The 24,133-nt window shown below is 47.1% G+C and overlaps 1 protein-coding gene across 4 annotated transcripts in view; it reads right to left on the bottom strand.

Moving 5' to 3' along the window:
- Nucleotides 1-24,133, bottom strand: part of MED22 (mediator complex subunit 22) — a 138,928-nt gene that overhangs the window by 19,206 nt on the left and 95,589 nt on the right. For 3 of the 4 annotated variants that reach the window (XM_069609334.1, XM_069609336.1, XM_069609335.1), the window contains one exon: nucleotides 17,684-20,114. The exons of the other annotated variant lie outside the window; for it this stretch is intronic. In XM_069609334.1, coding sequence (XP_069465435.1) covers nucleotides 19,928-20,114 — 187 coding nt within the window. In that variant the 3' untranslated portion in view covers nucleotides 17,684-19,927. Of the gene's footprint in view, nucleotides 1-17,683; nucleotides 20,115-24,133 lie in introns of those variants that run through there. 4 annotated transcript variants of the gene reach the window in all.

Here is a 24,133-nt window from a genome sequence, read left to right as displayed (position 1 = left end):
AACGTTTTTTTCTGTTCAGGTGACCAGCAACCGACACCCCTCCAAAGCACAAGTCCTTCCCAAATTTGGGGGAGGGGAGAGAACCATCTTTATGATTCTCCAAAGTGGGGCACAGTCACCCCGTGGCGCTGCCTCTGGAGCCCGGGACTCCCATAGCATTCAGTACAAAAAAGAAGGTGGGTGAGGCGCGCACTCCCGGTCCTGGTCAATTGAACCTGTTGCAAGAAATATAATAAGTAGCTGGGTCAAATCCCAAAATGGACAAATATTCACAGGGTTAGATCCCTTCTGCTGCAAATCAGGTACTCAGTAATAACAGGGTTAGATCCCTTGCTGCAAATCAGGTACTCAGTAATAACAGGGTTAAATCCCTCAGCTGCAGTTCTGTGGTCTGTAGTTGTTCTCCTCCTAGCGCTTTCTTATCTCAAATAATCATCAGGGAGGCTGTTGAGCAGGTGTGTCTTATTAGACTCAAAGGATTCTGGTAGCTGTAGTGAAAACGTTTTTTTCTGTTCAGGTGACCAGCAACCGACACCCCTCCAAAGCACAAGTCCTTCCCAAATTTGGGGGAGGGGAGAGAACCATCTTTATGATTCTCCAAAGTGGGGCACAGTCACCCCGTGGCGCTGCCTCTGGAGCCCGGGACTCCCATAGCATTCAGTACAAAAAAGAAGGTGGGTGAGGCGCGCACTCCCGGTCCTGGTCAATTGAACTATGGGAGTCCCGGGCTCCAGAGGCAGCGCCACGGGGTGACTGTGCCCCACTTTGGAGAATCATAAAGATGGTTCTCTCCCCTCCCCCAAATTTGGGAAGGACTTGTGCTTTGGAGGGGTGTCGGTTGCTGGTCACCTGAACAGAAAAAAACGTTTTCACTACAGCTACCAGAATCCTTTGAGTCTAATTAGACAGACCTGCTCAACAGCCTCCCTGATGATTATTTGAGATAAGAAAGCGCTAGGAGGAGAACAACTACAGACCACAGAACTGCAGCTGAGGGATCTAACCCTGTTATTACTGAGTACCTGATTTGCACAAGGGATCTAACCCTGTTAATACTGAGTACCTGATTTGCAGCAGAAGGGATCTAACCCTGTGAATATTTGTCCATTTTGGGATGTGACCCAGCTACTTATTTTTTGCAACAGGTTCAATTGACCAGGACCGGGAGTGTGCGCCTCACCCACCTTCTTTTTTGTACTGAATGCTATGGGAGTCCCGGGCTCCAGAGGCAGCGCCACGGGGTGACTGTGCCCCACTTTGGAGAATCATAAAGATGGTTCTCTCCCCTCCCCCAAATTTGGGAAGGACTTGTGCTTTGGAGGGGTGTCGGTTGCTGGTCACCTGAACAGAAAAAAACGTTTTCACTACAGCTACCAGAATCCTTTGAGTCTAATTAGACACACCTGCTCAACAGCCTCCCTGATGATTATTTGAGATAAGAAAGCGCTAGGAGGAGAACAACTACAGACCACAGAACTGCAGCTGAGGGATCTAACCCTGTTATTACTGAGTACCTGATTTGCACAAGGGATCTAACCCTGTTAATACTGAGTACCTGATTTGCAGCAGAAGGGATCTAACCCTGTGAATATTTGTCCATTTTGGGATGTGACCCAGCTACTTATTTTTTGCAACAGGTTCAATTGACCAGGACCGGGAGTGTGCGCCTCACCCACCTTCTTTTTTGTACTGAATGCTATGGGAGTCCCGGGCTCCAGAGGCAGCGCCACGGGGTGACTGTGCCCCACTTTGGAGAATCATAAAGATGGTTCTCTCCCCTCCCCCAAATTTGGGAAGGACTTGTGCTTTGGAGGGGTGTCGGTTGCTGGTCACCTGAACAGAAAAAAACGTTTTCACTACAGCTACCAGAATCCTTTGAGTCTAATTAGACACACCTGCTCAACAGCCTCCCTGATGATTATTTGAGATAAGAAAGCGCTAGGAGGAGAACAACTACAGACCACAGAACTGCAGCTGAGGGATCTAACCCTGTTATTACTGAGTACCTGATTTGCACAAGGGATCTAACCCTGTTAATACTGAGTACCTGATTTGCAGCAGAAGGGATCTAACCCTGTGAATATTTGTCCATTTTGGGATGTGACCCAGCTACTTATTTTTTGCAACAGGTTCAATTGACCAGGACCGGGAGTGTGCGCCTCACCCACCTTCTTTTTTGTACTGAATGCTATGGGAGTCCCGGGCTCGAGAGGCAGCGCCACGGGGTGACTGTGCCCCACTTTGGAGAATCATAAAGATGGTTCTCTCCCCTCCCCCAAATTTGGGAAGGACTTGTGCTTTGGAGGGGTGTCGGTTGCTGGTCACCTGAACAGAAAAAAACGTTTTCACTACAGCTACCAGAATCCTTTGAGTCTAATTAGACACACCTGCTCAACAGCCTCCCTGATGATTATTTGAGATAAGAAAGCGCTAGGAGGAGAACAACTACAGACCACAGAACTGCAGCTGAGGGATCTAACCCTGTTATTACTGAGTACCTGATTTGCACAAGGGATCTAACCCTGCTAATACTGAGTACCTGATTTGCAGCAGAAGGGATCTAACCCTGTGAATATTTGTCCATTTTGGGATGTGACCCAGCTACTTATTTTTTGCAACAGGTTCAATTGACCAGGACCGGGAGTGTGCGCCTCACCCACCTTCTTTTTTGTACTGAATGCTCAATAAGAAAGATCTTCCCCGGAAGGGTTTTTGGAGGGACCGGTCGATACAGAGCCGAGCGGCCGGTCGCTATCAAACGTCCAGAAGGCCTCAATCAAACAGAGCACAATACTGGGAGGATAAGAAACCAGACACCTTCTTCCAACCCAGAGGCCGTTTCCCCAGAGGAAATCGAGGAAGAGGTCAAGGAAGAGGACAGTACGTCCCCTCAGGTGAGAGCATCCATATATCCTTCCGTAGGGGGGAGGACAGCGAAGTACTGGGAAAACTGGCGCGCGCTTTCCAACGACGCTTGGGTTCTACAGTCAGTCAGAGGTTTACACATACAATTTATCCAGACCCCGACCCAGTACAATGCCCCCAGACCTATAGTGACAGCACGAATAGAGAGAGAGTTGTTACACGCAGAACTACAGAGCCTAGCGAAGAAGGGAGCTATCGAGCCGTGCACGGCTCCGAAGTTCATCAGCAATATGTTCCTGGTTCACAGAAAAGAAAAAGTGAGACCAGTCATAAATTTAAAGGACATGAACAAGTGGGTAGTCTACAACCATTTCAAAATGGAAGGGACGCACCAGCTGAGAGACACACTCAGACAGGGCGACTGGCTGGCCAGAATAGACCTGAAGGATGCATATCTCACGATTCCAATAGAAAAAGAATACCGATCTTTCCTGGCCTTCGACTGGGACGGGCGATTATGGTGGTTTGCCACGATGCCGTTCGGGTTGGCGTCCGCTCCCCGGGCGTTTACGAAACTGATGAAGCCAGTAGCAGCGGCGATCAGGGAGAAAGGAATACGGATTATCATCTACCTAGACGATATCCTAATAATGGCGAGCAGCGAAGATATTCTCCGCTACCAGACCAGCTGGGTAGCGAACCTCTTAACTTCCCTGGGTTTCCTCGTGAATCTAGAGAAGTCGGAAATGGTGCCAGCAAGAAGTATAGAATTCCTGGGTTTTATCATAGATACAGGACAGCGACCCTGGAGCTGCCGAGCAGGAAGATCAGAGACATAAAAAGGGAGATAAGGAACTGTTTCGGCAGCCCGACCACATCTCTGCGAACGATAGCACGGATTGTGGGCCTGTTAGCAGCGTCGATCCAAGCGATCTTTCCAGGACCCTTGCATTATCGAGCCCTACAGAGGCTGAAGATAAGACACCTGCAGCAGGGGCTCGATTATCACCAGCAGGTACCGCTAGGCCAAGTGTCCAGAACAGAGCTAGAGTGGTGGCTCCAGAGCCATTTTCGGCGATCGCCCAGACATAGTGATAGAATCGGACGCCAGCAGAGCAGGCTGGGGAGCCCGATGTGGGGAGCTCCAAACGGGAGGCAGATGGAGTTCGGAGGAGCTCAAGCTGCACATAAACTGCCTGGAGCTATTGGCAGGCTCTTTTGCAATCAGAGCCTTCACAAAAGACAGTGAATTCTTGTATACTGCTGAAGATGGACAACATCTCGGCAGTCAGATACATAAATCACTTAGGTGGCACGAAGTCCAGATTGTTAGCAGAGATAGCCAAGGACTTTTGGCACTCCTGTCTGGAGTCCGGGACGGCAGTGATAGCAGAATATTTACCAGGCGCCCAGAATGTAGTGGCAGCCTGGAACTCCAGACATCTAACAGACTCCAGCGACTGGAGACTAGACAGGACAGTCTTTCTACAGATAGAAAAGCTCTGGGGACCGATTCACACAGATCTGTTTGCGTCCAGACTGAACGCACAGAAGAGCAGATTTTTCAGCTGGAGGTTGGACCCAGCAGCAGCAGGGACAGATGCCTTCCTCCAAGATTGGAGGGAGGAGATACTCTATGCGTTTCCACCATTCATAATGATAAGCAGAGCTTTGACGAAAGTCCGCAGGGAGGCAGCGAGTCTCATAATAGTAGTCCCGATATGGAAGTCGCAAGTATGGTTTCCAGCGCTGATGGAACTAATAGCAGACTATCCGAGAATATTGCCACAAAGAGAAGACCTTCTCACGGACCCAGTTGGGTTGTATCGCCCTCTGAGAGCGAAGAGGACGCTGCCGCTGATGGCGTGCAGGATAGCAGGAGACGCTGGAATCTCCCAGGAATGTCGGCAGAGGCTGCGAGTCTCATCGCAGAGTCATGGGCTCCGTCGACTAGAAGGAGCTACGACGCAGCATGGAGCAGATGGTCAAGGTGGTGCAGAAGGAGAGGATTTCATCCCGTTTCTGCCCCTTTAGTAGAGATTCTGAATTTTCTAGCAGAGCTTTTGCAGGATGGCAAACCCTATAGAACGATTGGAGTGTATAGATCCGCAATATCAGCAGGTCATACCCGTATAGAGGGAACCCCGGTAGGGGAGAATGTAGCAGTGATTAGGCTTCTAAAAGGGATTAGATTTAGGAAGCCGCCGCAGCCAAGATACAAGTCCCTATGGGACGTTACAGTAGTATTATGGCTACTAGCAGACTGGCCCAGTAATAGATACTTATCACTAGGCAGACTGTCAGAAAAGCTAGCAATGCTTTTGTGCATGATTTCCTGTAGAAGAGTAGCAGATGTCAGAGCCCTTGAAATAGACAGAATGGTATACGGCCCAGATGGAGTGACTTTTCATCTGGCCAGGAGGACGAAGACAGATTCCGCATCAATATCGTACCCGTATATGCAAGAGCATCCTAAATGGTGCGTGGCCACATGTATAAGAGAGTACGTGCATAAGACAGCTGAGCTAAGGCCGATGGGGACGACGCAATTGCTGATAGCGCGCAGGAAGCCGCATAAAGGCGTAGCGACAGCCACCATAGCGAGATGGGTTAGAGAAGTTATGACGCTAGCAGGTATAGACATGGCGAAATTTGGAGCACACTCAGTGCGAGGAGCAGGAGCATCCAAAGCGCTGAAGCAGGGTGCAACGTTACAGGATATACTGAAAGCAGCTGTTTGGGCTAGTGATACTACGTTCAGAACGTTTTACTTTAAACCTATTAGCACACTAGCAGAAGCTATGGTAAGAAGCTTTGAACAAGCATAATGCTCGCCTCCGTCTTGACATAGAATGAAGATTCCCCCTGCTAATAGCGCAGGGAGCTCTTGATTCTATTAAAGACAAGGAGGCGAGCATTACCTTCCCGCCCTAGATACAAAGGAGAGACCAAGGGAGGACAAAGTAATGTACTGTGTTATGTATCTGAATGTATAACAAGATTTTCCTCTCAGAATAGGGTGTGTATCCGCCGCCCTAACATGTATTGTTGTTTCCGCCTTAGGAGACGATCCAAAGAACAGCTGAAGACGTTCAAGAGAAGAACGGGACAGGTTGATCAAGATCGCAAGTTAGAAGGCGAGGGATCGTTTCCGCTGAGGTCTACAGTTCAGAGACTTTCCGGAACAAGTTGACAGGTCAGTATTGGTTATGATTGCAGTTGAAAAGCAGTCAAAGAAGAGGAGGTTACAGGAAGAGGAAGGACTAGGTCACATGACCAGGGCACTGGGAACAGGGACCTAGGGTTGATGGGAAATGAAGTTTTTTAGGAAGTTTGAAAAAAAAATGTGTTTATTTTATTGACTTTGTTGAAACTGCTGGAGAGCAAATAAATGAGAAGATGAAGCAGAATGCTCGCCTCCTTGTCTTTAATAGAATCAAGAGCTCCCTGCGCTATTAGCAGGGGGAATCTTCATTGTTTATTGTAGTTTCAAACTTGAATGATCTGAACTTCAATTTCTTTTCTCAGTAACATTACTTTTCTGACCATGGTGCGTTGGGGAGTTGAGCATTTGTCGTGGGCCTGGTAAAATTACTTTTCTCTTGAATCTCTTAGGTTTCAGCCCATTGCAGCCAGTTACATTTGGAGCATTACAGACATAAGTAACAGGTCGCCAGGTTACATTCAACACAGAGTTCACACATTTCTATCACGTTAGTTACTTTGATATAATTTTCACGCTAACAGTATAAATGGGCCCCATATGTCCTTGGGTCTACTCGTTACACTGACTGTCCATATATATTTATCTTCCGTCTCATTCACAAAAGTCATCTCTCTCAACCATTCCTGACTAGTTGGTGCTCCTCTGGATTTCCATTTCATCAAGATCGATTTTTTAGCAAGTATGCATCCCATGTTAAACAGTCTACGCACCTTGGTAGATACTTTGCCTATGTCTCCCAGTAGATATTTCAATGGCAAGAGAACTGGAGGAATTTCAGTTATATCATGTAGGTCCGCCGACACTTCCTGCCAGAACTGTGCTATCTGTGGGCAATTCCAGTAGTGCATTGAGTCTGCCCCCTCGCTTCCATATTTCATACATTCATCCAATGAACCCCCACATTTCATACATTCATCCAATGAACCCGAAGAACTGCAAGATTCTAGCCGGTGTATAGTGCAATTGGTTCAGTATTTTAAACTCTACGAGTTGTAGGCGTGCATTTAGCGACACCTCTTTTGTCAATAAACAGTAACTTTGCCATTTAGTTTCGTCAATACTTACTGCTAAATCTTGTTCCCATTTGACCATCGCTTTGCTCTGTGCCTGTCCGGTCTATATTATCTTATATAGTTTGGAGATCAGTCCCCTCGGTACCTATTCTGCTATTATAGCATCTTTGCATGTGAAGGACTCCAGTTCCTGCGGGAATGAGGACCATCTTCGGCACGCTGCCACCCTCATACAAAAATATTGCAATAGCTTGACCGGGCTGTGCCCCAGTTTCTATGTGAACTCCTCTTGGGTCACGAATGTCCCTCCTGGAAACAGGTCACCCAGTCTCATCTCCCCCTCAGGGTCAAAGGCTTCTGTATATCAGTATCGTTTGCTGGGGAAGCCCTGGGCAATTCCATAGTATTATCTTGCCATTGTATGGTGTATGTCCATGTCCAGGCGTTTGAACCACCGTTCCCACACACTGACTGTTGTGTGCACTGTGTCAAAAGCACATGAATCCTCATACCTGTCTTACAGGATTACTGCCTGGAGATCCGTGGGGGCTGCACTGTATCGTTCCAATGCTAGGTGAGTCAGGCACTGGCCTGTGCATACCAATGTCCTGCATATTGTGCCTGTGCTACTATGTAATATAGCTCGAAGTCTGGGGCAGCCAATCCCCCCCTGTTCATATGGTTCCGTCAATCCCTCCCAACACATCCTGGGCACGGCACGTCACCTCCCCATGTATATTGTATTACCATGGATCTGAGTCTAGTAAAGAATGTGTGTCCGGGTCATATTGGGATTGTGGTAAAGAAATAAAGTAATTTGGGCACCACTATCATTTTCAACAAGGACAGCCTACCGTATAGGGACAACGGGAGTCTGGTCCATACTGTCAATTTTGTCTCTAATGCATTAAGATAGGTTTTTGTGGTTGTCTTGATATAACCTCTGTTAACGGGAGACTATCACACTTAAGTAGTTAAGGCTAGTTGGGGCCATTTGAATCCCATTAGATCGGTAGGTTCAGTTGTGCTCTCAGTCAACGGGAATAATTCAGATTTTGCGTTATTTGTTTTGTATCCCGAGTATGTCGTGAATTCGGCCACTTCCTCCATCACCGGCCTAAGGTTTTCTTCAGGATTTGTATTCCTCTATGTGCATGTTGGTCGCACATCCTTCGGGCCAGGGGTTCTATCATTTTTGTCGTCGGCTAAGCAGGTGAGTGGGCAATCCGACTCCACTTCTTAGACCCTCCTGGGCCTCATTCAGTAATTTGTTTCCAATCCCCGAGCCCCGTTGGTCACACTCTCTCTTGCCGTATCCTCCGTCTCCCCTTCCGCATTGTGTTCCGTCCCTCCCCCCTCCCAGCCTTCCCACCATCCCTCATTGGCCATCCCTCATTGGCCATCCCTCTGGCCATTACTGACCCTCCCAGGGCGCCCCTCTGCCCGGCAGCCCCTGCGGCTAAGGGCGGCTCCAACTGAGGTGGCTCCCGAAAGTGTCTGCAGGTGTCAGCAGGGGAAGCCAGTGGCCAGCCATCAACCAGCAGCGACTAGTAAGGTAGGAAAGGCCTGGCTGAGGAATAGAGCCATCTCTTTACCCTGAAAACCCTGCCACATAGCAACCTCACCTACACTTGAATAATTGTGCAGTCTGCGGTATTTAAAACTGCATCATGAAACCTAGGCCTTTTTCACCTTATACAGGACTCTCAGACCTAGGTGTGTTTTCTCCAGTATCTAAATGACACTGTGAAAGAAGTGCCATTCTCTGGGTTTGACTTCTTAGCAAAGCAATTATCTAGCAAACTTTGTACCATTGTCTGAGCGCCTGTTGTCTTGTCCAATTTGTCTACTATTGTCTCATCTCACTCTGGTTCGTCTGCTTGCGCCCCTTCCTGTGTCCTTCCCTAGTGTTCTCCCCACCCCCAGACCTCCCCCTCAATCCTCCCCTTTCCTCTTCTCTCGCCACCTACTCCATTGTGCTCTCTGTCCCTCCCATATTTTCTAACTGCTTTTTGATCGACTATCCTGCTCTCCCTAAATCTGGTAGGAAGAAGCTAAAAAAGGACATCCTGGTCTCCAACCCAGGCCTCCCTATCGCTGACACGTATACCAGTGCCTCCTCTAGGCAACCCCTCACTGACATCCTCTTTGTTGTTCCCTCACCAGACCTATGGACTCTTCATATGGTCTCTGTGCTTTCTCCTCTCTCTTCTTCTCATTAATGGTGGCACCCGGTGGGAGGCCCCTGTTCCTCCAAAACCATCAAGGACCACATTGACACTTTGTCCGCTGCTCTGGCTGACTTCTGCAACCACTCCTTCGCCACTGGTGTCTTCCCTTCCCCCCTGAAGCACTCCTGTGTGCACCCTCTTCTTAAGAAACCCATAGCCGACCCCTCCTGCCCAGCTAACTATCGGCCAATCTCCATCACTCCTTTCCTGGGCGAACTCCTGGAGAATCTGGCCATCTTCCAGCTTAATCTTCCCACTGAATCTGTTGGTTGTCTCCATGACCAGTCTGGCTTCAGAGCTGCCAGAAGCACAGAAACGGGTCTCCTGAACATCTGTGAAGACCTGCTCTTCAACCTCGATTCCAACACCCCTTGTGTCCTTATCTTACTTGATCCCTCTTCTGCCTTTGACACGGTCAACCATGCCATCCTGCTCAATCGTCTCTGTGATAACCTGGGTATCACTGATCAGGCACTGGCTCGGCTGACTTCTTTCCTCTCCGATCGACCCTCCCTGGTCCAACTTGGATCCTTACTCTCCTCTATCTCTACCTGTGGTGTTCCCCAGGGGTCTAACCTCTCTCCTTGGCTGTTCAACCAATGACTGGCACTTCTTGCCCATAAAATAATTTTTTTAAAAAAAAAAACGTGCCCATTGCATTGCCGCCCTCTGTCCCAACTTTCAGTGCTATGCGGATGACACAACTCATCTTCAGGCTCCCTTCCATCACTTCTTCTCCTTCTCTCATCTCGGACTCTATCTGCTATCGAGGAGTGGTGTGCCGCCAAGGATCTCTGCCTTAATGCCAGTAAGACCGAGATTCTCATCGGCACACCTGCTCCCTCCTTTCCTGTCACTCTCTGGCCGGCCTCTCTTGGCCCTCTTCCTGCTCCCACCTGTGAGACGAAAACCTCTGGGTCATCTTCGACTCCACACTCTCCTTCTGTCCTCACATCTCTGACATCTCTAAGAAGTCACACTACCAGCTGCACCTCCTCAGAGGTATCCTTCCCCCAGAAACTCACTGTCTCCAGAGCTCTGGTTCGCTCTAGGCTGGACTACTGCAACATACTCTTTCTAAATGTGCCTGCTTCTACTCTCCGCCCTCCCTCAAGCCCAGGGATCGTATCACTCCAGGACTGAAATCTCTGCACTGGCTCCAAGTGACTGTGCGGATAAAGTTAAAAAACCCCTGAATTGTCCACAAGGCCTTCTGGGGCCTCAATACCTTCAACTATCTCTTCCTAAATATGTTCCTTCTTGAGCTCTTTGCTCATCCGACTCCAACTCCCTCAGGGTCAGTCGCTTCTCCAAACAACGAGCTGGTGGTAGATCTCTTTCTTCTGCTAGGGCCTCCCTCTGGAACAGCCTCCCTGAAACAGGAGGAGAACCATCTCCGGTTCCAGAAGCACCTTAAAAACTTCCTCTTTCTCTCCTCCTCTCCCCTGCTGAACTCCTGGCTGAAACTGCACTGGTCACCTGGCGACCCTCTGATCTTGGGCCCAGGTCCCCTCCCCCGCCAGTTTCACCCCTGCACTGCCTCCCTGGCATCCCCCCGCACTTGGGGACAGTTTCTGTATCCCTACAGCCCCCTACCAGCACTTGACTCCTGATGTCTGCACTTACCCTTGAACTTGCCACCAGCTGGCTGCACTTTTACTTATTGCTCCCTTACCCCCACACTTTTTCCCTTCCACTGCACTTGCGCGATCCCAATATCACCTGGCCTAGTAAGATTGTTGTTTCTGTCTTTCCTCTGTTCCCCCTCCCTTGCCTCACCACGCCTTGAAACACTTGTGTATAGGTGCGTTATAAATATCATATCGTGAGTGAGAATAATAAGGAGGGGAAAAAGGGCAACCTTGTCGTGTACCCCGGGATAGTACAAAATCTTGGCCCAATATCCCATTGGTGCAGACTCTGGCGGTTGGGTAAGTATATAGCAGCCGAACATATCTAATGAAATTGTTTCCCAACTCACAGTGTTTAAGTACCCCGAACAGAAAGGTCCATGAGACCGAATTAAAGGCTTTCTCAGCGTCTAAAGACGCCGCTGCTGCCCTCGCACTTGGGTTAATTTGTGAAATAATGCCAAACAGGCCTCGTAAATTCAGGGCGGTTGATCGCAGAACTTCATCAGGTTCCCTTTTATGATTCCCAGAAGAGCCCCGTCTTTAGTTATGCTATATTGGTTTTCTAGGTCTCGTAATTCCCTCTAGACTTCCCACATTTCTCGTCTCGTGCCTTTCAATACCCCAGTGGTCATTGTGCCCCATAGCCATACTTTAAACGTTTCCCAAATCATGGCATATCATGGTACTGTTCCCTCATTCGCTTCAAAGAACCCTTCTATTTTCTCTTGCAAGGACATGACCAGTGAGTCATCTTGCAGCACTGACGTTGACATCCTCCACATAGGACGGGGTCTTGGAGATTCCTTCAATAATAGTGTCATCACTACTAGTGAGTGGTTTGAGAAGGTACGTGGCAGTATTTTGCTTCCCTGCAGCATGGATGCCCATTCAGCTAAAAGCTGCCAGAGATCTATTCGGGACATTGCATCATGTACAGTTGAATAATATGTATATTAGACTATCCCTGGGTGCTCGTTTCTCCATACATTGATCAATCCAAGTTGATCCATGACTCGTCTAATCATCTGGGCTGCGTAAGATGGTTTTCGTTGTGTGGTCTTTGATGTGTCATTTTTTACGTCTAGAACTGTGTTGAAATCTCCCCCTTCCCTAACAGTTTCTCAGAAATCCCACTGTAAAAGCTTGGGTCATCTATATTGGGCCCATACGAGCACCAATATTACATTTTTCCTGGCTAACTCTCACATTACTATTATGTATCTTTCCTCTGGCTTGGCACGAATAAGAGCTATAGAATCTTGGTCTTCCCAATTTAGGGGCGAAGCTCTCATGTAATGGCCCCAGGGCATGCGTTTCCTGTAACATCCTTAATTTGGGTGAGTGGCAGTCAATGTATGCAAGTATCTTCCTGGCTTCAATGGGGTTATTGAGGCTTCTTACACTCCATGTAATCAATCCTATCAATTCACCCATTTGTTATCTAGCCATTGATTTATTATGTTTGCATGCTTCTCAGGGCACAGACTGTTCTCATGTGTACCCACATCGTTCTGACAACCTTTTATATCTTTAAACAGCCCCCAACTCCCGACCCTCCAAAAAACTGCCCTTTTGAGGCCATTGTGTTGTCCTTTTTACATTCCCCACCCTCACCATCTGCCCCATCTCGATGATGTAACCCTTTCATAACTGTGGAGCTTTCCTGGGGATCTCTGTGAGCAGTCCTTGCTTACTGCAGCCTGCCCAATGCTTACGTTGCCCGGCTTTATCAAATCCAACATTTGTGCTGTGTGCCGCTATTCATTTAATTGTGTTGTAGTAGATTGTGGGTTTGAAGTAAGGATTCTAAGTTTATTCTCCCCAGTTGTCCTGTGCGTCCTCAAACCCGCGGACAGACCTTCCGACATTTGTGCGATCCCATGGAGGAAGAGGGATGGATGATGATGGATGATTCCACATATGCCATGGCATCTATTGGATTTTCAAAGAAAACATCAGAGCATATCGGACGTGTCTTGTTCAGAGCACTTTTTTCACCTGGTCATAAGATCTCTGTTGTGCCTGGACTCCAGCCGAGAAATCCGGATATACATGTCTATTACTCGATTCGTAGCGTAGCGCTCCCTTCTCTATGGAATGTTTTAGAATGAGGTCTCTATCCTTGTAATTGAGTAGTCTTGCAATAATGGTTTGTGGTGGGGCGCCAGGTCTGGGAATCGGGGCCAGGGTACGGTGCGCACGTTCCACTAAGAAGTGTGTCGAGAATGATACCGCCTCAAATAGGTTCTCTGTGAATGATTGCATTGGTCCCTTGCATGCCATCTCCGGCATTCTCACAATACAGATGTTACGTTGTGATCGTGATTCGAGGTCTTTGCATTTGTCACGGGGCTTAACCAATTCAGTTCTCAATTCAGCTATGGCACGATCGCACTGGTCCACTCTGTCCTCAAGCCCCCCCACCCCCCGATTCTGTTTCAGCTTCGGCTAGCTCCCTAGCCTTTAGTGAGCCGATTGTTGCCACTATGTCATTCAGTTTGACATTTACTGACATACATCCGCTCTGCATTGCCAGCATCAGTTTGTCGTCTCGATTTTCCACTGGTATTGCTTCTGTGTTTCCACTATCCCCTTGGTCCTCCAGCCCGGTGGCCTTTGCCATTTCCAATCCTGGTCTTGAGGAGTCGGTACTGGTATGTGTCCACCCCACTAAAATCAGTTACTCCCATTTGCTCCGACCGTCTCCCTTATCTCAATCACGCCCGCTGCATGGCCTGCACTCATGAATCACGTTCATCAATCTGTTCCTGTCCAGACCCTGTTATTTGTTTTTTTTGGTGGGCTGTGGATCTGCACCACACCTACACCACAGGGGGGTCCCAGTTTCTGTAGTGGGTCGTTCCCAGTGTGTCGTGTCCTGCTCCTGGAGGGGTCGACCCACTGTTGGGTAGGATATCTTTGGATATCTAAATTAATTGACTCACTGTTCTTTATTTGCTTCACTCAGGATCATAGACGGCTGTGCCTTTTTCTCTGTGTGCCTTGCGCCTCTACAGGCTTCCGGCACGGCGTTAGGGTCCATTGTGTCGGCAGTTCAGGGGATCAACAACTGTTCCATTCGTGTTTTGCACACTCGATGGCCGTGGGCTCTGCCCCCCACCCCTCAATCCCCCCCCAGTCCCAGTGTTTGTTTGCTTTGGTGGGCACTGGATCCTTGAATTCACCTCCCCACTAGGGGCCTGGGTTCTGCGGCGGGCCCACCGGTTTATTGTGCTCTATTTCCGGTAGGGTTTATCTACCATTGGCCTCCGACAGTGCGGTGTTAGCTGGGCTGACCTCACTCTGCTCTCTCCACCCAGGGTGAGTGGCATTTGTGTCCCCACCCCTCTGAAGCTCCGCGCACCACTTTGATTCCTGGTGCTGTGTCAGGGTCCAATCCTGCTTTGGTGTATTATGATATGAAGGGGCGTGTGGGACACGGAGCAACGCCACTGTGGTGGTGCGCCACTGTCTCACCTGTGCGGCGTGTGGTCTCAGCCGGGAGGCTTTCGGTGCCCGATTTCCTCAGCGTATCCCTGTCAGGGTCTGTGCGGAAGAGCAGCCGGTCACCTCCAAGCGACTTCCTTGCTGGTCACCAGTGATGTGTTCCGGAACGTATTCCAATTTTATTTTTTTTTGGTTTCAGAGGGGGTGGGGGGGTGAGATCCTCCGACAAGGGGGTGTGGTGCTTCTCGGTAGATGCAGCAGGCCACAGTGTTTCTTCTTCTGCAGGCCTCCGCGTCAGCACTCCTGCGCTAATCGGGACACTGGGTCAGTTGGTGCTACAGTCGGGGAGGGATCTTTCCCGCCGACCCTCTGGATATTCCTTCTCTCTCTACCGATGTAACGGAACTGGATGATATTCAGTGCTTGCCTTTCCCTCTGTTTCCACCGCCAGATCATCCGTTCCTCACTTCTGCAATCGGCACTCAGCAGGATATTTTTGAGGTTTAGGAGTTTGCCAGAGCTACACTCATGTCGCCATTCCTTCTTGCTGCTCAACAGCACCCCCCCCTCCGCCCCTACAGATATTGGTTTCTAAGTTTGCTCATGTATATGTTGCAGTGGCTTGAAAGGGGGATCCATGGTGGAACGCAACAAGTCAGGATTTAACTAAAGAGGACTTGGCGGTGATTGACCTTTTTGGATCAGTCAGGAAGGAAGGAAGGAAGGCTAGGAACCAGGTCAGAGTCGCGCTTAGGGCAGCGTTCACAGTCTATATATGTGGGGCGAGGAATGGTTTTCGAGTGGGGAGTAGTATGCTCAGCAAGGAAGGAGAGAACACATTTACATATTAGTGCTTCATGAGGAATTGCTTTTACCTCTATGGGCATTAGTAATTGGTATCGATATCACTATCCATGCACTTCATAAATCTAACGGGGATGAACCTGTTGAGGCTGGAACGGCACGCATGCTGTTTTCACACACTACTGTAGATAGGTTACTGGAAGTGGTGTAGTGGTTGTTGATGATTGCAGGATCCAAAGAGGCTTTTAAAGCAGGACATCTGTGTGTGCGCCCTGGTTTAAGGAGTAGGATGACTGGGAGTCGGAATGATGCAAGGGTGCGGAGGAGGGCAGCATTGAAGCTAAATTGATAATTGGTGGAAGGGGGCAAAAGTATTTAGTTGGCGATAGCAAGGCCTGAAAGGCCTGCTTCAGGATGGTTGTGTAAGTGAAAGTGTTGATTTTCATGCATGGTTCTTTGAGGGAGGAGGATGGTAGAGTCAATGTGTGTTTCAGGAAACCCTGGGGTCTGTGGGGAGGCAGAGGGGACAGTCCCACTCCCCATATCACCATAATGGTAGCAAGGTCAAGCGCAGGGGGTCGCGATTGAGCACAATAAAGCTTGCAGAGGGGTTAACAGGGTGATGAGGAACTATTCAAAACACTTTCCCCCCCACCAAACAGTGTGGACCTGAGAGGGAGAGGTGAAGAAGCAGTTTGGCACATACTAGAATATGGTGTCACCCACTTCTGGCAGACATCAGAAACAGGAGGGTCATGCTAAAGGCAACACAAGCGTAAAATTGCAGAAAGGAGGAAAGATCACAGGATCGCAAGGAGCAAATTGAAGACCCTTTGCATCATCCACAAGGCTGTCTGGGGCCTCTTTACATCCAGCGTTCCGTCCTTAAATACTTTCCTGCCAGAGTCCGTCGGTCTTCTGGTTCCAACTCTCTGCAGGTCAACCACTTCTCCAAGCAGGTAGTGGGAGGTAGATCCCTTTCCTTGGCTGGCTCCTCCTTCTGGAACAGCCCCCCAGAATTGAGCCGGCTCTTCTTAAGTTATGGATACTTCTCAAGACTTTGCTTTTCTCCTCTTCCCCCTCACTTGCTAACTCTCCATCTACTGCTGTCACTGGGGCCTGGTCCCGTCAGAGTCATACAGGGGCCAGACCACACCCTCCCTGCCAGTCCCCCCAGCATCCTTTGCCAGCACTTGCCTTTGGGCTCCCTTCCCTGGACTAGCCCAACTCAGTCCTCCCTAACCACCACACTCACCCCATCTCCTTTTTCCCCTGGCCCTTGCACCTTGGCCCACCTAGCACTTGCTTGCCCCCACCCTTGGGAGTACCCCACTCTTGCACATCTCCCTCCACCCCGTCCCCCTCGTACTTACCACCTTGTTAATAAATAAATGTAAGGAGCTCCAAACCATTAGGCAGAAAAGAGAGCTTGGGGCACTGGCCAAGGATATTACCAAAAGGCCTCATCTACTGTTAGAAGTACTCCCAAAAAAGGTCAAGTAAGAAAGCCCATCTTCAATGCAAGTCCCTGGGGAGAATAAGTAGGAATTGTGTTGCCTGTGTTAAAGGTCGGCGCTTGCCAATCCATGTGATCCGTTTCATGTCAAGCCATCCCCACACATCTGAAGAAGTGAAACTAGTCAAACCTGCACTGAGCACCCCTGTAATAGGAGCCACTGCTGGACATGGGTACTAAAGATCTCTGGGTGGATATAACTAGTTGATCTAAGTGATGCCAAAGGGGACAGATCTTACTGGCTCCACAGAACAAGGACAATGTGATACAAACCTGCTTGGCGCCTATTGAATACATTTTCAATTTCTGTCTTAGCCCTTGTCCATTCTTCAAGCAAGGAGGAGTCGGCACAAATAATGAAGACACTTGGAATTACGAAGGAATTAGGACTTCTGCACCACTAGAATTTCACAAGATGGATGGATGGATGAACATCTACCCCATGGTTTCAAAATGCTGCTTCTGCTCCTTCTTGGTCACTCACAGCTGTTCCTGAATTTCTCGTCCGATAACTGGGCTCCTGCATCTTTCCCTGGAACACACAAAGTGTCCCCAATGTCTCACGGCACAAGTCTCAAGTTGTCATTCAGCTTCTTCACTGTTGCTTTAAACAGTGCTCTCGTCAAAACCTTGCATTCACAGGAGTTCTGGTATCTTCTCCTGGACAAATCCCACTAACTCTTGTATCACTTTCACCACATCTACCCAAGGTCCCTGGATCGTTATGCCTCAACGAAAGGCCCTCCAACACTCCTCTCCAATAAGGTTCCTACTTTTAATGATGTCGAAGCACCAAATATCCCTGCATTTCTTTCCGTGACTCCTGACCCTTTTTCACCTATTTAACGTTTGACATTTCATCCCTGCATCTCACAGGCTTCATCCGCCTTTTTATTCACAACACAATGTTTAACAGTTGTTACATTGAAAAAGGACTGTGACATAGGGAAAGTTCAAAAAAAGACTTTATTCAGCAGTTTTCTATAATGTACATAACAAAAATAAATTGAAACCTATGTATAAAAAAAAACAACATCAAGTCGAACACCATATGTAACAATAGCACAGAGATTTGTTAGTGAACATTTAGGGTATTCTTTTCTGAAACTACCCATTTATTTCCATATGCTCCATAAACCTACACTGATCACATGAGTGTGGTTTGCACTGAAGGGCCTGGCAGAGTCTTCATCAAGAAGTGGGCAGAAAATGACCAGTCAGTTCTCCATCAGCTCTGTTCCCCCTTTGCTCGGCCATTGCCTGGGAACATCTGCACATGTGTAGGTTTGTGTGTGCATTTTGGGGATGAAAGAACAAAGATATGCACCTTTCATTCATCGGACAGGCTCTGGGTTTTCATCACTTGTCCACTGAAGACCACCTTTTCTTGATTGTAGGGTGTATTTGAGTTTTTACAAAGGGGCCATTCCAGAGGCAAGCACACAGGGGGTGTGCCTAAATAAAGGGAAATCTAAATGCTCCATGTGTAACACAAACCTAGAAAGGCAAGACCATACAATCCAGGGATTAGTTGGGGCTTTACATCGAATTAATCCTTTGCAAAATGTTCTTGATGGTTCCACCGGCTGCTTTGAAAGGATGTTGGTGCGGCTAATGTTTAGCATCCACCAAATTTGGAATATTTTGAATGAAATCAATTCTCTATTGCAGAACATATTTGCAACTACAAAAGGTCTAATATTGTTCAGAAAGGAGGTTTTCAAAACAACATTGATTTTTTGAGCTTTCATAATTTGACAGACATCAATCCTATGCCACTTTTTTTGAAGGGTAAATAATGGCAGAATTCCCAAAGATTAGCCCAATGCACACATGATGGGTGTTGAGTCATTCGAACACTGACCTCCCAGGTCTCAGCGGAAGGTTGTCAAATCGGTGAGTGGGAACCTTTAGAATGAAGTCTTAAAAGGGAAGAGCAATGTCAGAACAGTGGTGTTTTTATGTAACATTCGGGAGTTGTAGTTTTGCTTCTCCCATTATAGACCAACAAGGAGCATTGTCAGACTGCAATGGAAAATAAATGAATTGCTCAAATTTCACATTGACAACGTCAGATCTCTTTAAATAAAGAAAAAAAATAAGGTCTAGGGTGCGGTTTTATTTTTTTGGCCCTGTGCACCGCACTTCAGTGGATCGAAGTGATTGAGGAAAACACTCTGCAGAAAGCAACATCTTAGTATTGGCGACAGACACTTGTCATGGAGAGGCCATCATCCAAACTATGGTTATGCCAGCGGTCATTGGAAAAGATGCAAGAAGCTTTTTTTGCAGTTTGTGGATGTCACCGGGGACAAAGCTGATGCACAGTTCCCAACAAAAGCGCAAATTTAATTTCAGGTTCTCAAGCAGACGAAGGACTAGCGCCAGGGAAAAAATGTCAAGCAGGTTCAAGCCGTGAGCAATAAACGCCATGCAAAAAATAAATATACAGGAGGGAGAATCCCCAATTCAGACAGTGCACAGAGTTGCACAACCCAACCCCTCTGTCATTACATTTAAAATGGAAAGTCATCCAGTATTTCTTTTCTTTAGGTTGGTTTTCAAAGGAGTATTTTGTTTTTGTAAAATACGAGCTTTTATTTAAATATGAAAGCATATTCTATCCCCAATGACTTACACATGCAGACTTCTCTATGGGCGGGTGCATGGTCACTCTTGGAAAGGACAAACAAAGCAGACGGTCTCATTATCTCAAGAAACTGACATCAGAACGTGACATTCCTACAGGAACCTGACATGGAATGTCACTTCATTCCATGAAATGGACACCCAATCACTACAAGACTGCACAATGTGTGATGCACCCACCCTCCCTGGCATAACCACGCATAGCTACAGGTCCGAACAATGGCCAAAAGTCCAAATTAAACCACATGTTTTGCCAAAAATAGATCAATATATCAATATATAACCCTATACAGGAAAAAGAAACTGTTCAGGAAAGGCCACATTTCAGACTTTAAAAAAGCCACTTTCAGTCCCTTGAAGTAAATCTTTCACAAAGTGATACACTTTTAGAAAAATGGTTTCTACAGAAAACAATTCCAAATTTACAAAAGGGATCCGAGGAAAAAATATGCACCAGCGATGACACCTTTTGGTCTTTTTTGGAGATCTGTTCTTCTAGCGGCGTTGTGACGGCAGAGGGTTTCCTCGCAGACACCCCCTCTTCACATGTGATCCATAGGGTGGTGGTGACCGTTGAGATGCGGATTCGGTGGGGAGGGGCACTGCTGGACGATGCTGCTCTGCTCGGGAAGGACCATTGGTGAGGTGCAGGGCCCCCCAGGGGAAGGCTCTGCGCTGTCCTCGCTCCAGTACACTTCACACAGCGGCAAGTCGTTCACTTCACACAGGCTAAACTTACCAGAACACAAACCCCACCCACGGCAGAAACAACAACAAAGCAGGGTCCAGCCAAGAAGAAAGCAACCAAAAAGAAAAAGGAGAGAAGGGAAGAAAAGCAAGACAGAAGCAAAGCATTAAGGAAGTGACAAACTGTGCTGCAAGTCAAGCAATATCATGATTGTAATCAAAGCAGTTCAACTAATCAAAAGGCTGCACATCACAAACCACTCACTCTGTGTACAGCAGATGCTTAAAAATCCAGCAAAGGTGCATCTATTTGTATTCAATGATATTACCCACTAATGATATCACCATCTGTACAACAAGAAAGAGAAGAAACACAAGTGACTGAATACATGTCATCTAAATCAGGCTTTGTTGAAATCTCCTATAGGCGAGCAAGCTCTAGTGCTTGTGAAGGTCCTCCAGAGAAACGTGCTCAGTACATAGCTGAGTCAGACAAGTTTAAGGACTTTGGTTTGTGGCTGTGGGAGTAGGGACCTTAAGGCAGCCAGAGTTAAAATGTCCTCCCTACAGACTGGATGCTACCTAGGAGTGATGGAGTTCTCGGATACAGAGCACATTGCAAACATGAATTTAGAAGGCATGAATTTACAGACTCCTTAAAAATGGGGGAAAACAACCCCACACTCAGCAGGTTTGCTAGAAAACACAGAGGAGTGCATTGAGAAGGACAATACACATTTAATGTCACCTTCTAAAAACTGTTGAGCCGTTCCACAGTGACGCTGCAGAAACCACTCACTGCTCGTGCGGTTTCTCATCCATCGTCAAATGTTGGGCTATTCTCAGTCCAGACCCATAGATGTCTATTCCCAGGATCTGCCCAAGGGAATGAAGAGTGGGAACATTTTACTCCAGCATTATCTCCTAAACACAGGCAGGCCACTCTTCTGGGACCATGAATTCCAAAAGTAGAATATTAAAAGTGCCTAGGACCTACAAAAATTGATCAGTTAAATAAAGGTCTGCTAAGACGGTTTCAGGTGGTTGTTGGCAGTTTTCTTTCCAAAGGAAAGCTGAGCAAATCCACTCAAGGATCCGCCTAAATGGCTTTTTCTTTACTTGCGCATCGTCTTGTGTTTAATCATCATGTTCTCCACGTGGAAATAAGTCCCTCCGCAGGGTGTTGGGGCCTGGGAGCGAGACTACTTCCCAAATCTTTGGGTAGAGAAAATGTAAGCAACCAGGGATGTTACTCCAAGAACTTCATTGCCACCCTAATGAAGGTTATTTGGATTGGAGCATTTTAATATTAAAAAGGAACTATTGTTTCCCCAAAACTCAAGAAGAACAATAAGAAAATCTGAACTTAAACAACTATTTTGTATAGGGCACATACATTAGAATGAAAACGGGTCCATGATGCCGCAGAGGAGGGATTTGCAGTCCATATTTTCCCATTGTTTACAAGCTTTCATCTGACTCCCTGCATCATCCAGCCTACCCCCCGGAATCCATAGCTTAGACCATATCGGAAAGTTTGGGCTAAAACAGCAAGCAGGCGCGTAGGAGCAGAATAAGCAAAGAGACCATAAGGCAGAAGAAAAAAGGAAGAAATGAATAAAACAACTGAAATGGATTCGAAAGGAACATCTAGAAACAAAAACGCAGCTGCCAAGACTGGCCACTCCATTAACGGAGAGCGAAACATGCACCAAATAAGAAGAATCCCAGCCATGCACATAATTTATTTTTGGTTTTATTGGAAAGGAAGGCATGAATAAATATTGGGTTTATAATAGATCATTCTCAAATATCGATTAACATGTAAACAATGAAGTACAATATGGTTCGGTTACAGTGTCACAGGGTCTCTAAGTAACGCATGCGTATTGATTCGAATGGCAGAGTCCTTTACCACTGAAGAAAGGCAGAAGCCCAAATGGGCAGTGTGGAAAGGTCACAGCTTGCACCTGAAACAGTGGAGCGGATAGGCATGCGCCAACCAAATCATGGGGAGCAGAAATGTTTTCCCCAGTTAAACACTAGTTCAGCTGTAGAGCTGGGGCATCACACGCAAGCTCCAATCCAACCACCACCGAAAACCTACCCAGATGCACATGCCAGGCACAATAAATCATGGATTGCAGAAGCAACATGAAACAAGCCACTTCGAGACAAGGTACAAATACAAGTACCCATTAATATAATGTCAAGACGAAATACATCATATTTATGCATAGATAAAATAGATAAAACATTATAAATTATATATCAATGAGGCAAGGTCACAATACAGTAGATGCATCTATGCACATATTGAATAGAGACCCCCCTGTCTCCAAAAAGGCACATGGATCCAGAGTGGTAAAAACCAAGGGGCACCCATGGTCATTAAACAGAAATGCCAATCCCCCTGCTCGACCTCTGATGAAAAAGGCTTAATAGCAAGCCCCATGCATCACCCATTTATTTAGGCCAGCCACTTTAGGATGTCAAAGGGGGAGGGTTGGCACCATAGAGTGTATTGTTAATAGATCATTCAAAATACAACAGCGCCCTTTGGAATTCTTGAGGGACCAAATTCTCTTCGTTTTGTGATGGTAGAAGCTTGGCAGATCACACCGTTGACTAGTTTCTTTCAGAACTAGCGGTGATCCGGTTAATGTCGCAGAACTGTTTTAAGCTTGTTCAGGGACTGTGGGCCAGTCACTCTAAGAATCAAGCTTTAAAAGTGTTAACAGTTACATTTAAACAACCCAAATCTGCTGTCTACTGCCCGTTTTAGCAGTTGGGTCAGTGAATTGTGCAGGCTCCATTTGGTTCCATAACAGATTCCTCTGGCTCAGTAGGCCTTCTGAGTTATGCACACAATTTGAATTGTTACTCTCCATTCAAGCAAGCAGAAGAATATCCCAGGCCTACAGGGCAGGTTTTATGTGGTCAGATTATTTGATGCAAACGTCCATCGGGTGGCACATTTTAGGAGCAGTGGTCGGTAGTTACTAGGGAAGGCCTATTTACATATTACAGTACTCTCAGCCATTTTGCAACACTTCAAGTACAAAAAGACAAAAAGAGAATAATTATACAAAACATGTGGAGTTGGAAGAGGGCTTTCTTCACCCCAGCTTTCACTTGACGGATTAACAATAGTGATAAGGTGAACACAGCCCCCATGCTTTGGAGTTTGCCCGCAGACGTTGGATGATTTCCCAATATTCCAAGCTATTAGACGGATATCACTTCAGAGCTGATCTTGCTGAGCAGTAGCACCTCTGTTTTTGAGACATTTAGGCATGATCAGTTCTCCCTCGTCCATTTCAAATTGTGCAGCAGACCATTTATTCCACCTTGGCTACAAAATCCCTTTTCTAGCTGCAAGAGAATATAGACATCCTTCACCCACATTTAAAAAGAGCCAGTTCCATGGCAAAATTACGTTGGTGAGTTTGGCACATGTGGAAACAGAATAGCTGTGCTGGGCATACCCTTGGGAAAGACAGCCTATCTTATCTCAGGAATAGGCTTAGCTTTGTTCGTTCTGAACGGCTTTGTATGATGGATGCTATCAAAGCTGGGCAGTACCAGGGATCCCCGTGCAGATGTGATCCACAGTGCTATATGCCGCTGAGATATACAGATTTGCAAAGCTGATCATTGTTAAGACCAAGGGAATTACCCTCTAATGTTTTATCAATGGCCGATTAGGCTGGATCCACTGGTTCAGTCACTGTAGTCTACCATTTTTTAAATATTCTTGCTGTAGCTTGAGGGCCAAGGTGAGGAAGTCACTCAGGAATCTAGAATCATACCAAGGCAGTCTGCAGGTGATAGTATTTTGAAAGCAGGCAGAAAGTTGATGCGTACTCCCCAATCCTCCCAGGTGCACCAGCCACTATCTACCTATCTTTCACACTCATGTTTTTGAAAATTATCTTGAAACCAAAGTTTGATCAAGGAGGGAATACAATTCTTGGGAAACCATGTTTCAGTAAGGGTTAAAAGAAGTATATTCATGAAGCCGCCGTTGATGTTACCAGCATGCATTTTATTGCTACGTA

Source organism: Ambystoma mexicanum, chromosome 8 (genome assembly GCF_040938575.1).
Source record: "Ambystoma mexicanum isolate Mex_15411 chromosome 8, UKY_AmexF1_1, whole genome shotgun sequence".
Lineage (NCBI taxonomy): Eukaryota > Metazoa > Chordata > Amphibia > Caudata > Ambystomatidae > Ambystoma > Ambystoma mexicanum.
The sequence above is the reverse complement of the archived record's forward strand: the minus strand, read 5'-3'. Positions and strand labels throughout refer to the sequence as shown.